The sequence below is a fragment of the Bombus impatiens genome, unplaced genomic scaffold (assembly GCF_000188095.3).
Source record: "Bombus impatiens unplaced genomic scaffold, BIMP_2.2 scf_1079, whole genome shotgun sequence".
Classification (NCBI taxonomy): Eukaryota; Metazoa; Arthropoda; class Insecta; order Hymenoptera; family Apidae; genus Bombus; species Bombus impatiens.
Genome location: NT_177498.1, coordinates 696,530 through 711,943, shown reverse-complemented (window position 1 = coordinate 711,943; position 15,414 = coordinate 696,530). Strand labels below are relative to the sequence as shown.

Below are 15,414 nucleotides of genomic sequence, written 5' to 3'. Positions count from 1 at the left end.
TATATATATATATATATACATATATATTTATACATATATATATATATATTTATATATATATATATATATATATATATATAATACGATAAACGTATACGAGACAATACATTATTTATAGTAGTACACAATATTAATTATGGAATGAAATAGAACACTCATGGTTTCAAATTTAGTTTGACTACCTCTTGACGTATAACAGAAATCAGTTCTTGATTTATCAAAAATATAAATCTCAGACCTGCAATCTAAAAAAAAAGAAAAAAAAAGAACATTGAAAGTATTATATGTCTTGTAGAAAGTGTATTAGTAAGAGTAAAATGTTCTCTTTTATAATATAATAAATTCTCTTAGTATAATAAAACTAAACTAATTTAGTACCTCAATTACACTATTGTTATTAAGCTTCATTTTATTTCCTGCAAGAATGGGCCTGCTGTCTACAAAAATTGGTCGTTTTCCCTCTGAAGAAAGAAAGAAATCTCCATTATTTCTTAGCCGAATAGTTCCTTGTCTTCTTGATATTTTCCAGGCTGGTCCTTCTAATGTTAAATCTACATCCACATTGTGGTCTTTTGTTGAACGACCCACAGTAATCTAATCAAAGAGTTAAGAGTTTAAATACGAAATCAATTAAAATAATACAAGATAAGTTTAAGTGGAAATTTCCTACGATATAGTTTAAAAAATTCATTTTATCTTTTCTAAAAATTACCTCTCGTGATCTCATTAAATATCTAACAAGCCTTCCCCTAAGTATCGCTAAAGTTTGATTATCAAAATCTGGTGGATTTACTCCTGTTACGCTATCAACTAGAACCTGCCATCTACACAATTCATTTTCTAACACTTTTATTTCTCTTTTATTTCTCCTATCTGCTGCAATAAGTTCTGCATCTACTAACTCATCTTTCTGTTCCATTAATTCTGTATCATTGATCATTTCTTCTGCATCAGAAAAATTAAGAACGTGTTCACCCCGTGGTAAACTTTGTACAGTTTGGTCAGGAAGAAGATGATATTGTTTCATTAACTGCCAATGAGCTAATAAAGCTTTTGCAGTTCGGGCAGAATAAAATGTATGAGCATTTGCTTCAAGAAGTTCTTGAAAAACTTCTACCGTTGGTTGAGTAATCTAAACAGATATAAAAAGTTTTCTTATTATGTAAAAAATATATGTATAAGAAACTAAAACCAAAGGTATTTTATATTTTAAATTTATTAATATAGCTTAAAAAATATTTTATTAAATTATAACATTTAATTACCGATTTTATTGTACCCAGAAGATCTTCCTCTGCTTTACTGTATAAAGTTCTTGCTTGCACACTAGCAATTAATTCTGGATGTAAATTACGCATAGCTTGTACTGCTACTCTTGAAACAGCACTGTCGTATAACAAAGCGTACCATCTTTGTTGTATTTCTTGCAATGTAAAACGGCAAGAAAATTTTGTACCTCTGTGAACCTATTGGACATCAATGAGTTCTATGTATTACTACTATATTATTATTTTTAAAAAATATGAAAAATGAATGATACTAACAATACCTTAACATACTTAGTAAAACATTTATTGTATTTCTTTAATTTTAGCATTATAAAGTTAATTTCAAGCAATTAGATCTTTGTATTAAATGCTTGCAATAAAAAAAAAAGAGAAAATAAATACCATTCTTAAATCATTTGTCTGTTGCACACCAGTGATTAATGCTAAGTCATCTGTTGGTTTCCATCTTCCTAGATCTTTTGTTGCATTTACTGAATGTGAATGATTTTTATTCTTCTTATTTTTTCGTCCTGGAGCATTCGACGCTCCTGGTCTACTTGTTCGTCTGTTACATCTATCCGATTGAGAAACATTGGTAGAAACCTGAATAGGACTTGGTGCATTTTGTTGTGGAACAGCAGACTCTATTGGGGTAGTAGAAATTGAGACAGTTCTAGATCTGGAGGCAGACTTTGTACTTGTAGCTGGAGGTTGTAAGTTGAATGTTGTTTCAACAAGCTCGTCATCAAATTTTCTACGCTTTATTGTACGTGAAGAACTAAAAGTATAATACAAATAATATAGTTGAGATATATATAAGAATTATTAATCTGTATTTAATTAATTTAATTAATTTTTTCGGTATTATATTATATTTGAGTATTATATTATATTATATTATATATTGAGTATTATATTATATTGATTATTTTTAATCTTACTTATTGTATGTCATCTTTATTGACAACTTCCTTTGTATAAAGTACATAAAAAGTAATCAAACAAGTAATTCTTATATTGTATGCTTCTTCCTAATTATATTTGCTTATACAATTAATATTGTACGTAAGATATGATTTTAAATTAAGTATGACTTCAATAACGCTTTGTGCCTACAGTTGTTTGCATTTATATATGTACTTACACAAATGTATTTGTTTGTCCATCTTAACAAGCAAAATAAAATCTTATAGAAATTTTAAATGTACAAAAAAGTTTTTCTATTTATAAATGAAGGGACAGATTATAAGTTTGTAATAACTTAATCATCTCATAACTCATAAATAAATAAAAATAAATTTAACAGTTCTTTTATTTGTAAATGGATATAATAAATGTTCAAACAATGTTAAAGTCATATAATATTACGATATCCATGTGAACACAAATTTATTGAGAATTAATGTTATTTTACAGTTGCATTAACAACAATTGCAATAAAATGGTTGATTGATTTTGAAAGATAATAGCTTTTATTCGTTTGTATTTTACAGTCTTATGTGCAAACTTATTTCACTTTTAATTTTAAAAACTAATAGCCACAAACATGTTTTATTAATAATGTTTCTTCTCGTTTCACTTCACCTCATATATATATGAATTGCATTTTCTAGCACTGGTCAATTTATAAGGATACTATGTCAAAACTGCCTTCATATATATAAATATTTCATTTTAAATAATTCATGCAAATATTTGTTCTATTTCTCTAAATGTTTTCTTAAGTTATGTCATTATATACATTTTATGAAGAATTAAACAAATTTAATTGAAGTTATAATTTACTCACTAGAATTTACTTTTTAATATAAAATATTATCTAATTAGTATTAGATTAAATGTTTTGTCATAAAAATGTATCAATAGAGTTAATAGTAATTTATTATGAACTGCATTAATGAAAGAATTAACATTTATAAAAATATATAAATTGTCTTCTCTATTAGTACTAATATTTATAATATTTACAAAATCAATTTTAGTTTGGACATTATTAATAACTAATATAAAGTTAATTAACACAAACTTGTATAATATTCTCATTTGATTGTATTAAAATAAAAACAATTATTCATTCATATTTTTCATAAAATAATATTACGTCATGTAATTATGTGGTACAATTAAAGAATTAAGCTGCCTTTAGATGTATAGTATACAATATATGAACATAGAATCGTTTAAATCTGTAAATACATCTATAAGTGAAAAGTTAATATGCACCTTCTACGTTTTGTTGACAATGGATCCAAATTTGGAGATTCAATAGATATATTTAAAAATCCATCAGTATTATGGGAAAATCCATGATTTACATTTGAAGGAGTTGGAACATCCATAATTTGATAGGTTATGTTATTGTAAACAACTAATTATTGATATACATAAGTGAATTGTGTCATTGTACGGTGAATAATAAAACTTTCACGATATATTAATAAGTACTAGTTATGAACTAGTTTCATTAATGTCTAATGTTCATTTAAATAACTAAAATGTTTTATACGTCACGTATTCTTCGTATTTATATTCCAACCACGATTTAACAGAAGAATCAACCGTGGAAATAACTTTGATAGATATCATGTCAGTAGTGTTGCCAATATACGCAAAAAAAATAGAACTATAGAATATGATAATAGTTCGTTGCTTTTAGCAGATCTTTATTATATTTAAAAAAAAAATTGTTCTGCAATATTTTTACTCAAATGCTTTTACATAAATACTTATAAACTGTCTAGTTCTTTGTTTAAAGGCATCATACAAATATTTTAATTCGAAATGAAATTTAAAGCTGAAAGAAATATATTTACAAAATTTATGTTGATACTACTAGCAAATTGATATTAATTAATTAATATGTAAATCTAATCATTAAAAGCATTTGTTTAATTAGACTATATTATTATAATTTTACAAGGTTTATCACTTACATAATATCAAAAAATGTATATTATAATTACATGTAGAAGTATTTAAATTGCTAATTAAGAATAATATATATATATATAAAAAGAAATTGATAATATTAATAACACTAAATTAAAATTGTAAATCGAATAACTAAGGATTGAAATAATTAAGCTTCGTTGACACTATTTCCCTATAAAATCAGTTTTTCCGAAATTATAGTTTGTCAAATTATTTTTGAAATTCACTATACAGCTGGGTTATAAAATGGTCTGTTACTTCAATAATTACGATCTCGTACCTATTAGAACGTAGTTACATAAAAAATTATTATAATTATAATTATAATAAATTTACTTACTTTTGAAGTCAAACAATCACTGATAAATTCTACTTACTTTTTCTATTTTATTGTTTCTCATGCTGAATAATTACTTTAATATCATTAAAATTTAGTTATAGATTGAATCATATATAAATTAAATATTTATACAATATAAGATAGAATTACGCAATTTGATTTTCTACACACGTTTAAAACATTTTGTATGAAATAATTACAGAAATTAAAGCAAAAGAAGTTCAATCTTATTATAATAATTAAATGTACTTAGTACAAATGTTTTCGCATATGTGTGTGTACGTATCTTTGAAGCTTGAGAAATGACGAAATACACATTTTTAAAAGATATATACTTTTATCATCAAGGACAAAACTATTTAGTATATTTTGTAGAGTCATATAGATTTTCATATTAACAAACTATGATATTGAGAAACACATATACTCATATTATTTATTATATCAAATTGATACTTCCAATACCGATCGAAGTCCGTTGCTAATATTTAATTACAAATAAAACAACATTAGTTTTTGTCTACAATATTCTCATGATCAAATCCCCTTTTCCTATGTGAACGTTTTGTAAATATGTGTCAAGCAATCATTTAAAATGGTTTCTTTAAAAAAAAAAAACATTCGGAAATATTTTGGTTTATGCAGTCATTTTTAATTAAATTTTTTTTATAAAAAGTAATCAGCCTGAGGCTTTTTACTAGGTATTCCTCGACTTTCCTGTGGTGCTGCTTCAAATATTGTGAATTCTCGCTGAAGGTGTTCATTTAATTCTAATATTGCAGCAACATTACCACATCTATCAAAAAAATATTATATTAAAAATATCAATTTATAAAAAAAATCAAAGATGTAATCTCTTTATATCCTTAAAATATTCATTTACCTATAGCAGTAATTAGGTGCTGACCAAACAGTCAAAACAGTCTCATTAAAGTGCCATTTATATCCTTCCATAACTAATTGATGTGCTCTACAAATCATCTCAATATCATTTGCAGAATTAAACTGTGCTACAACATCACTTCCGAAAAGGTAACCAGCTCCACGTGGCGAAACTCCCCAACCTTGAGTATCTTCAGGATCTGACCAAAGTAAATCACACATTGGACCATCATGTGGCACCTATAAGAAGTTTATAAATATATATTTTGTTACATTGCATTTTATACCATAAAATTTTATCTAATATATATAAATAGTTCAATATTTTTTATACGAATTTAAACATAGTTCCTACTTCTTGTTTTCTATCTATAGTCCTTATTTGATCAAGTGTTTGAATGCTTGGAGATAATCCACCATGAACACAAAATATTTTTCCATCAATGATAGCGGAAAGAGATAAATAATCAAATATTTCAGTACAATATCGCCAAACTGTAATGCTGCCATATTTGCGTAAACATTCATCATAAAAGCCATAAACTTGTGTAATCTGTCGAGATTCATGATTTCCTCTTATTAATGTAATCCTATCAGGATAACGAACCTGTAAGTATGTTCACATCCATAGTTGTCATTACAGAGGTAATAATTCATTTCCTCAATGTAATTTTCAAAGTTAATAATTTTATTGATCATCATATTAATTTCTTATATCTTTAAGGCATTATATCGTTATAAAAATTTTTATAGTTACTTTTAATGCCAAAAGTAGAAGGAATGTTTCAACACTATAAAACCCTCTGTCAACAAAGTCTCCCATAAATAGATAATTTGTCTCTGGAACATCACCCCCAACCTTAAATAATTCTTTCAAGTCATAAAATTGACCATGAATATCCCCACATACCTGAAAATAAATCATGCCTTTTATAAACTATGATTATAATAATGCTTTACATTTATTGTAATAAAAACATACAGTAACTGGAGAGTCCACTCTTTGTACGTTACTCTCTTCAATAAGAATTTCACGTGCCTTGGCACAAAGAGCTTTAACCTCTGCTTCTTTGATGATTTCACATTTTTTTAGTTGTTCTATTTGCCGATCCAAATCACTGGAATCAGCCATTTTATAAAATAATGACCTTCACTGAAAACAATACCAAAAATCTTTCTATTCCTTTTAATACAGAAGTTACTTAACAATATAATAAACCCACATGATCGATTTATAATCATATATTATGAACAGTATAAGTTTATGTGAAATTATTAAAATTACCTGTTATTTACTGTATGATATACTTTCTTTGATATATATAATTTGAACTATTACTGAACATCTCTATTTTAAAAATGTTGTATAAATATGAAACAAAGACTTAAAACAATGCTTAAATAATGTCATACATGTAATCAATGTGTTATAAAACAATTAATAAATAACAAACTTGATAAGTAAAGTAATACAATATGATTTATAATTTCATACTTATAAAGTTATTAGAGCATATATGATAAGACTATAAAGAAACTTTTTGCTACATAGTCCTTAATCAAAAAACTCCATAATACATAACAATGTAAAAAAAATAATACATCATCTAGCATTAAACATTTCTTTGATAATGAAGAGGTCAATGCTTTAGAACAGCTGGAATTCTATGCTGAATGTAGCAGGTATTACATTGTTTAAAAATGGATATAATACGTTCCTTCTACAAATGTTTATGGATCTAACCGAATTATTTTTTAAATTTGTATAACAGTTACACTTTTATAAATATACATTTACAAACAGTTGCATATACTGCAAATGTACAATCTAATCAATTACGATTGTGTGTAAAAATTTTTCTTATCTCAACGTAATAGATAAAAAGTTAATAAGAAAATATATGCAATAAACAAAGTATGCAAATAAATAATGTGTATAAAAGAAACGATAAACGTACCTGATCGTATAAAGGGAGCGAGGCTTGCTTCGCCTAATAAATAAAACGCATTTAAACAATGCACGTGCAATTAAAATTCTTTGCGGTTATTTCATAAGAGTTAAAACATTAATAAGTGATTAGAAACAATCCAAAAGTTCATTTCAACAAATATCAAACATTACGATATAACTGACATTCAACATAGATTAAAGTAAACCGAGGAAAGAAATTTGAACAAATTTGTTGTTTCTATTCTAGATTTTATTCTATAGTGATATCGTTTGTTTAGCCGATTCGACGCGATGAGAATTCTCCTTTAGTTTGTATCTAGTAACTCAAAAAACTTTGGAAAATACATATGTATATTTAAATTCAAATTTCCCTAGATTCAAACGACTGCAATATATTTCTCAGAATGCAAGATGATGTATATAAAAATTGTTTTCGCTTTTAAATGTGCAAACATGTTTGAATTTTTGAAATAAAACTATTTGATAACATAATTATCAAGTGTTATGTGGAAGAGACATAGCTATTACGTGATCTCGAAGATTGGGATATGTAAGACACTTTTTAATTACCTTAAAGATGCTATAAAAACATTAATTATTCTTAATTTATTATAATTTATTAATATTATTAAAGTCAATGTTAATATTAACAAATTAATATACGATGAAACAACTTGAAAATCTTAATAGGATTGAATAAAAATAATTTTCCAAATAAAGCAGTTGAGATTACAATTGTAACATTTTAATCATATAAAGTAATCACGTGATGGTGTGCTAAATTTGTATCTCCTACTATTAAGATACTATCTCTCTCTTTCTTTGTCTCTTTCCCCTCTCACGTTACGATATCCCGTTTCTACTATTCCTCTCGACTTCTCGAAGATTTCCGTCTATCGAGTTGTGTTCAATATTAACGCGTGCTCTTGAAAACATTCTCTATTTGTACAAACGATGATAGTGTTTTAAAAACTAATCATTATATCCATGATTTTGCGTACTATTAAGAAAAATTGAAAATAATTTATTTCCTCTCTGTCTATTATCTATTCGGGTGAATTGCTCTTTCTCTTTGATGAGTACACAAGTGCGAAAATATCAGACAACGCAAAAGAGTTCCAACATCGATGTATCGATACTAAAGACTGCCGGGGGCGAGGTTTTGAGACAATAGTTTCTGAGTGAGGTTACATGGACTCATTGAAATGTCGTGGCTGCTCAAACAACGGACTTACGATTAGCTCAGGTGAGTCTAATAGAAATACAACATTGTTAAGAAGTTTTTTAGAACAGAAAAATTCATTGGTTTTCATTGGCTCGAAAGAGTAGGTTTGTTTGATTGTCGCTGGCCCGATTATTTTAGACGATGACGTGCTGCTTATGTATACTCAACACCTTGTATTCTTACTCTACCCGTGCCGCATTCCTTCGGTGCAACTGTGCGATATTTGTCTTAAACAGGATATTACCAGTTGTACTTGCTGCTGTTTCCATCGATATACACGAAACTGTAAATGAAAAAATATCTTTATAGATACCTACAACTATTTGAAAAATAATATAAACACTACAGAATACGTTTTTGATATAATTTTTATTTTAAGTAATAAACAAAATTATTATATTCTGATATAACAGTATGTTAATTTACTATTTGAAGTTATGAAATAAACGAAACATTTGGAAATCGTATGCTTAATTGTGATTATTCTAACTATTTAATCTAACTAGTGATTCTTTGAAAAAAAATACCAATCTTATATTTTATTTAAATGAAAAAAGATGGGAGAAAACAGGTTAAGCTGTGTTTTGTTCAGTGCTTTAATTATATCACAGCTTTAATGTTGTATTGAAGAGGATTGTTAAATGAACATTTCATGTCAAACTCTTCATTGTTTACATAATGTGATATATGTCAATAGAGTATTATATCTCTGTTATCGAGATAAACATGAGCATTATTTACATTCTACAATACGATCTATGCATTTGTATTTTACAAATTACAACTTTTCGTTGTCTCTTTCGATGTATTGAAATGAGCTATTGAAAACGATGTCAAAACATTCAACAAAAACGTTGTTCTTAATTTATCTTTTTCATTAAATTTTCACTCTGTTAATTGCGCATATTAAATTACTGCAAAAATCTTTAAAAATACTCAAAAGCTTAATCAAACGACAATTTTTATGTCCTGTAAGAGAAAGCAAATTTATCGATATTACGCGTATTCATCGATTTTATCAACTTTTCTTCCTTTATGAAACTTTATTTATTCTTCCTTTATTTTGTATATTTAAATATCTGTTTCACAACATTTTGTTTTATATTTGGAATTTAAGAATATTTGAAAATTCAGCGATTTATTGTTTTTTTTTTATTTAAACATATTTATATTAGTAGATTTTACTTAATCTTAGAGTTTCTACATATTTGAAATCGTCAATACCTAGTCAATATCCTATTATCATTGTAACAGTATGCTGTCTTACAATGGAAGTATTTGGTTAATTTTACGAGATTTTATAGTCACTTTTGGAGGAAAGAATCACCTACGTTCATTTCGTTCTTACAAATGATATTGACCATTGTAGAATTTTCTACAACATACTTTTGTTGCTTTATTTATTTTATTACATTTATTTCTTGACTCCTGCCTTTACAGAACTCTATTATTCATTATGTTAATTTCTTTTTATCGATATATTTAAGTTGTAAGATTTAGTTTTCCTTAATTATCAATTTAATGATATTGTACTGTATATTTTAGTTACAAAGTCATAAACGCATACTACAGATATCTATTAAATATTTACTAAATATTTTGTAAGTTTCCATTTGTTTCGTGTAAAATACTTTCTCCGCTTATCCAACAAAATATTTTTTCATATTAAGTTTGAAGGCAATAATTAAATTCATAATTATGATAAGAGCTGTTATATATAATCCTAAATGTACATCTTTCTAATACATAACTTTCCATTCATTTTCTACATATTCTTTAACTAGAAAGTCTAAAAGGAAATACAAATATAGACAGCAGAATTTTTTCTTCGTAGAGAGCAGGTAGAGAGTTTGTTTCCTAGAAGCGAAGTGGTCTCCTAAGTATGTACCGACCTATTAGCTTCGAATTAGCTTCGCGTTAGATCGAATACTTTGGGTGGCCGTGCATTCCTTTAGTGCAGTACAAGAACACTACATTCTTCTTAAAGCGTTATATACAATTCTCATTAATAGAATCGCGTTTACACCATTATACGTTTACATTTCTTTAAAACATTAATTATACATTTATTTAATGTACAAGCAGGCATAAGGTGATTCCTCGGTTCCTTTCTCGATAATTAAGCCGCAAGCGAAAAATTTTCTTTATTATATATTTTCTTCTCAGTTTTTCATCAGGAATTACCTCATGCTCGTTTGTATATGTTATTCAGCCGTATCCTGTATATGTAGTGTAAAAAACTATATAGTTTGCATCCATGGATACAGTTAATACAATAATATAAATAATACAAATAAATAACTTTGGAGATGTCGATGTACCTGAATAATAATTCTAAGATAAATTGCAAGATATAAAAAATAAATTCTGAATTCGAATATCTATAACAGAAATATTTGCTTTTATTATTTTTATTCTTTTCGTCGTATTATGTATAGAAATCATAAGTTATTGTAACTGTTATTTACTATCTGATTAAATAGAACTATCGCTAATTAATAATGTATTATCAAAACAGTATTTAATTGAAATAATTGTACAAAACAATAAGAATATACGTATACTCACAGTATATTAACAACAAAATATTGGGTTTAATTCTTTGAAATACATTTATAATAGTAAGTTATTAACAGACATTATTATACTATACTTACAAAGACGTATCCTTCCTATCCTGACTTAAAAATTTTGAACCTTTAAAAGCCATCTTTTTTATTTATCTTATGATAAAAAATGTTTAAATATCGACTTGTAATAATTCAAGGTACAAAGTTGATGTTGGTCATGTAAGGTTAATATTTCGCTTTAAGCATTATTTTAACTATCTTTTCAAAATGATAGAGAATTGTTCTATTTTATATCAAATAAATTTAATAAATAAGCTTAGAATCTGCTACATTAATGAAACAAAATATCTCAATTTAAAAATGAAAACTCTTTCATATGTCTGATTATGAAATTACGTATCTAAATTAAATATAACATATAATAAAAATGTTATCATTATACAAGGTTATCACAATATGTAATACAAGCAATAAAACTAATAATAATAATATTGTATTGACGAAATGTATTAAAAAAATTTTCATTCGATTTATTTAATTTTATTTTCACTTGCTACATCTGAATTATAAATGTAAATAGCAAAATAAAAAAAGCAGTTTAAGTAATTTAACTGTTTCTCGTGGAACAGCTTTATGTCAGGTAACTGAAGCAAACGCGTTGAAAATTCGCGGCTAGATTAATCGCCCAATCATTCGGCAGCAGACAGCATGGCACTAACCTTTCTGTTTCTATCTCTATCTGTAATAGAATGCAGGTCTGTCTCAGTGGTTCTCAAATTTTATATCCAATCATATAAAAATATACAAACATTTTACTTTTCATCTATTCATGTGAATAGTGACATATAACAAAAATCATTAGTTTCAAGATATTTGCAAGAATTAACAGTAAAAGTGAGCTATTTGTGTACTGTTATGGAAATATTATAATATCTTTAGCAAAATTATATGTATATATAGTATTTAAAAAGAACAATGTCATGATTCAAAATAGTCCTAAGACTATTAGTTAAATTATAAAAGAAAATAATTTTTTCATTGCTAAATGGTTGAGTAAATTAATAATTTCTACTTCAAACAGCTGATCTTATTTTAAATTTACATTTCTTAATTATATGATTATTTTAGCATCCAGTGATTTGTGTTTGTATAACAATTTATGTTAAAACTATTTGTCGTTAAATAAACTTTTAACAAATTCGTGTATACTTTTTAAACATATCTCTAAATGTTGTATTTTTAATTATCTATTATTTTATATAAAAATTTAATATTTGAGCTTAACGAGTTATATAATTAATTATTTAATTCTTATTTCTATGAATTAATAAGATGATTATCATGAATTGACACATAAATATAAGAGTTAATGCAAAATTATTTTATTTCCTATAATTTTAACTTTAGCTATGAATTATCAAAGAGCATTATCAAATTTTTCTATGAGGAGCAAATGAAATTTACAATACTTTCTTTTATGGTAAAAATCTACAATATGCAGTCATTAATGATTAATTTTTGACTATTTTTCTCAATTCTTCATGTCACTATTAAAATATTAACTTGTGACTATATGTATAATTAAATTAGAATTGTGTTTGTTTCATTATCCATTTTTAAATCTCTTTAAGGAACTGTTCATAATTGACATACAATATCAGGAGTTTCATTATTTTGTTTTTAGGGAGGCAACATCCGTGAGCAACGACATCACAATGCGCATGTTGCTGCCACTGAGGTTGGTTTTAGTCGCAGCAAGTTTGCTGCTGGCAACTACCACAGCAAACATTCACTTGCATCTACATTCTGATAGTGCCAAACATTTTGCTATCAGCGAACGTCAACAAGCAATTGCTGGAATTGAAGCTAGCCTTTTGTCACTTCTTGGTTTTGCTAAAAGGCCAAAACCGCAAGGCCAAGCTTATGTTCCTGAATCATTGAAAAAACTTTTTGTAAAACAAAATACAATTGGTATGGCTGATATTGCTAAACCAGGAATTCATGCCAGATCTGCTAATACAGTGCGTTCCTTTTCTCATGTTGGTAAGTATATTTATAAAAAGTAAATGTATCTAAAATTATTTTTGACATTATATTAGTTAATAAATTATACTGTATGTTTGCAACTGAATAACGATTAAATATTACTTACAATATAATGTAGTTAAACAATGCAAAAAGTAAAATTTAATGCACTTTAAAATATAAATGTACATTACAATATGTGTAGATAACAATAATAATAACATAATTAAAAAGGTTAAATAAAATATATGATAATTAAGATCCATACTATTACATTATTATTTATATCTCAACCTTTTTCTTCTTTTATTTGTTTTTATGCAGAAAGTGAGGTGGATCATAAATTTCAATCTCCAAATCGCTTTCGTCTTTCCTTTGATTTAAGTAGTATACCTTCAGGGGAGAAGTTACAGGCTGCAGAATTAAGTCTTTCTCGTGTACCTATTTTAAATGAAGATGATTCCAATTCGAAATTGGGTAGAATACTTATATATGATATTTTACGTCCTGGTGCAAGAGGACATAGAGCTCCGCTATTGCGTTTAATTGATAGTAAACCACTAAACACTAGGAAAAATGGCACAATTAGTGTAGACGTACATCCTGCTGTGGAAAGATGGATAAAAGATCCTAAGAACAATCATGGACTTTTAGTACATGTACGTGGAACTAAACAGGAGCATGTGCGTTTAAGGAGAAACGCAAATGAAAGAAACGACACATGGGTTGTTAATCGTCCAATGTTATTTACTTATACAGATGATGGCAGGTACAAACTAGTTTCTTCATATATTTTTATTCCTTTTTATAGAAAGAATAACTACAGCATTATCGTAACCTTTCTTAATTATGCATTCGAAATTTAAAGCTTTTAATCTAATATTTTATTTTAAACATTTATTATTATTTACATACACGTGTATAATAGCAATGTATTTAAATTGCGTGTAATAACAAATTATATTATACATATAATATATTCAAATTTGGATGATTTGATAATGAACTATAAGTTCACAGAAAAAATATTAATATTACATAGTATATGAAATAGTTTTCTAATAATGATTAATACATAATTTATATCAATATAAAATCAATAATTTACAAGAATATTATATCAAGAATATTTATTATTTAGATATAAGATGTCTTCTGCAAGTCAAATAATGGACCGTCGTGCCAGAAGAGCAGCACTTCGAAAAAACCGCCGAAAAGATGGACGTGAAAATTGTAGGCGACATCCACTTTATGTTGATTTTGCTGATGTTGGTTGGAATGATTGGATTGTTGCCCCCCCTGGTTACGATGCCTTTTATTGCCATGGTGATTGCCCGTTTCCATTAGCAGATCACTTAAATTCTACCAATCACGCAATTGTCCAAAACTTGGTTTACTCAACAAAACCAAGTATGGTGCCTAAAGCTTGTTGTGTACCTACCGCTCTTAGCTCTATATCCATGCTTTATCTTGATGAAGAAAATAAAGTAGTATTGAAAAATTACCAGGACATGTCTGTCCTTGGATGTGGGTGTCGTTAACTATTTGCTATTTGGTTCAGTAAACTGTTTTTACAGTGAAGAATGTATGTGCAATAAAAATGAAAATAGTTAAAGAGACATTAAAAAATGAGGGAACAAAGAACTGAGATTTTATTAAATTGAATAAATAGTAAATAATGCCATTTTTGGAGGGTATGTTGAATTGTTTATTAAATGTTTAGGCAATTATAACACAGTTGAACGATTTTAAGTTCATTGTATGTGGAAATTTCAAACGATTGATTAATTGTCGGAATTTCAAATATTAGGCTGGTTGCCGAATTTGTCCCATGTTTATAAAATAAAAAGAATCTGAAAAGTTTGTATAATGCAGTCAAATTTCGGTCTATTGATTATCATAGAAAAATTTAGACACAAGGAATAAAAAAAATTTATTATAAATACTTCAAGTCCTCCAAAATTTTCTGTGCATAAGAAATATCAATCAGTTCTTCTTGGACATAATGATTATTTTTATTAAGTCTATGTGGTTGTTTAGAAAGGAAGAAAGATTTAAAAAATTAGGCATTTAAGATTTTGATCCTTGTTGTTTGTACTTGTACCTTACGTTAACACGTTGACTGCCATGACACCCGTATTCGGGTGTTAGCAAAGTTTCTGGTCAGGCCGTGTAACCCATATTCGGGTGTCGTTTATTTGTAACCCATATTCGGGTGTCGT

General features: G+C 26.8%; 3 protein-coding genes across 5 annotated transcripts; 1 reads left to right on the top strand and 2 right to left on the bottom strand.

Moving 5' to 3' along the window:
- Positions 1–72: 72 nt before the first annotated feature.
- On the bottom strand, positions 73–3,971 carry LOC100748978 (microspherule protein 1). The gene is made up of 6 exons (XM_003493307.4): positions 3,492–3,971; positions 1,671–2,046; positions 1,266–1,466; positions 713–1,132; positions 379–594; positions 73–245 (listed from the first exon to the last, which is right to left on the bottom strand). The coding sequence occupies exons 1-6, from the start codon at positions 3,605–3,607 to the stop codon at positions 156–158; spliced, it is 1,419 nt and encodes a 472-aa protein (XP_003493355.1). The 5' UTR covers positions 3,608–3,971; the 3' UTR covers positions 73–155.
- A 773-nt stretch (positions 3,972–4,744) lies between these two features.
- Positions 4,745–7,694, bottom strand: LOC100748858 (serine/threonine-protein phosphatase 4 catalytic subunit). Its single transcript, XM_003493306.4, has 6 exons — positions 7,380–7,694; positions 6,404–6,574; positions 6,179–6,331; positions 5,777–6,028; positions 5,423–5,661; positions 4,745–5,335 (listed from the first exon to the last, which is right to left on the bottom strand). Exons 2-6 carry the CDS (start codon positions 6,551–6,553, stop codon positions 5,206–5,208), a joined length of 924 nt encoding a protein of 307 aa, XP_003493354.1. The 5' UTR covers positions 6,554–6,574; positions 7,380–7,694; the 3' UTR covers positions 4,745–5,205.
- A 444-nt stretch (positions 7,695–8,138) lies between these two features.
- Positions 8,139–15,064, top strand: LOC100748741 (protein decapentaplegic). 3 transcript variants are annotated; one of them, XR_004462656.1, is made up of 5 exons: positions 8,140–8,618; positions 12,852–13,210; positions 13,517–13,961; positions 14,334–14,911; positions 14,946–15,064. XR_004462656.1 is itself a non-coding variant. In XM_033323561.1 (4 exons), the coding sequence occupies exons 2-4, from the start codon at positions 12,883–12,885 to the stop codon at positions 14,731–14,733; spliced, it is 1,173 nt and encodes a 390-aa protein (XP_033179452.1). In that variant the 5' UTR covers positions 8,139–8,618; positions 12,852–12,882; the 3' UTR covers positions 14,734–15,064. The 3 variants fall into 3 exon arrangements, 1 of the variants encoding a protein (XP_033179452.1); XR_004462657.1 differs by lacking the exon at positions 8,140–8,618 and adding an exon at positions 11,958–12,061; XM_033323561.1 differs by having other exon boundaries at positions 8,139–8,618; positions 14,334–15,064.
- The last annotated feature ends 350 nt before the right edge of the window (positions 15,065–15,414 follow it).

Bases quoted from the DNA above. Each gene is read 5' to 3' on its own strand.
- LOC100748858 (XM_003493306.4), bottom strand. From the start codon at position 6,553: ATGGCTGATTCCAGTGATTTGGATCGGCAAATAGAACAACTAAAAAAA. The intron at 6,332-6,403 runs GTATGTTTTTAT...ATTTATTTTCAG, and splicing joins GAGTGGACTCTCCAGTTACT to GTATGTGGGGATATTCATGG. The intron at 6,029-6,178 runs GTAACTATAAAA...ACATACTTACAG, and splicing joins TTCTACTTTTGGCATTAAAA to GTTCGTTATCCTGATAGGAT.
- LOC100748741 (XM_033323561.1), top strand. From the start codon at position 12,883: ATGCGCATGTTGCTGCCACTGAGGTTGGTTTTAGTCGCAGCAAGTTTG. The intron at 13,211-13,516 runs GTAAGTATATTT...GTTTTTATGCAG, and splicing joins GCGTTCCTTTTCTCATGTTG to AAAGTGAGGTGGATCATAAA. The intron at 13,962-14,333 runs GTACAAACTAGT...TTTATTATTTAG, and splicing joins ACTTATACAGATGATGGCAG to ATATAAGATGTCTTCTGCAA.
- LOC100748978 (XM_003493307.4), bottom strand. From the start codon at position 3,607: ATGGATGTTCCAACTCCTTCAAATGTAAATCATGGATTTTCCCATAAT. The intron at 595-712 runs GTAATTTTTAGA...CTCTTTGATTAG, and splicing joins ATTTAATGAGATCACGAGAG to ATTACTGTGGGTCGTTCAAC. The intron at 246-378 runs GTACTAAATTAG...CTTTTTTTTTAG, and splicing joins ATAACAATAGTGTAATTGAG to ATTGCAGGTCTGAGATTTAT.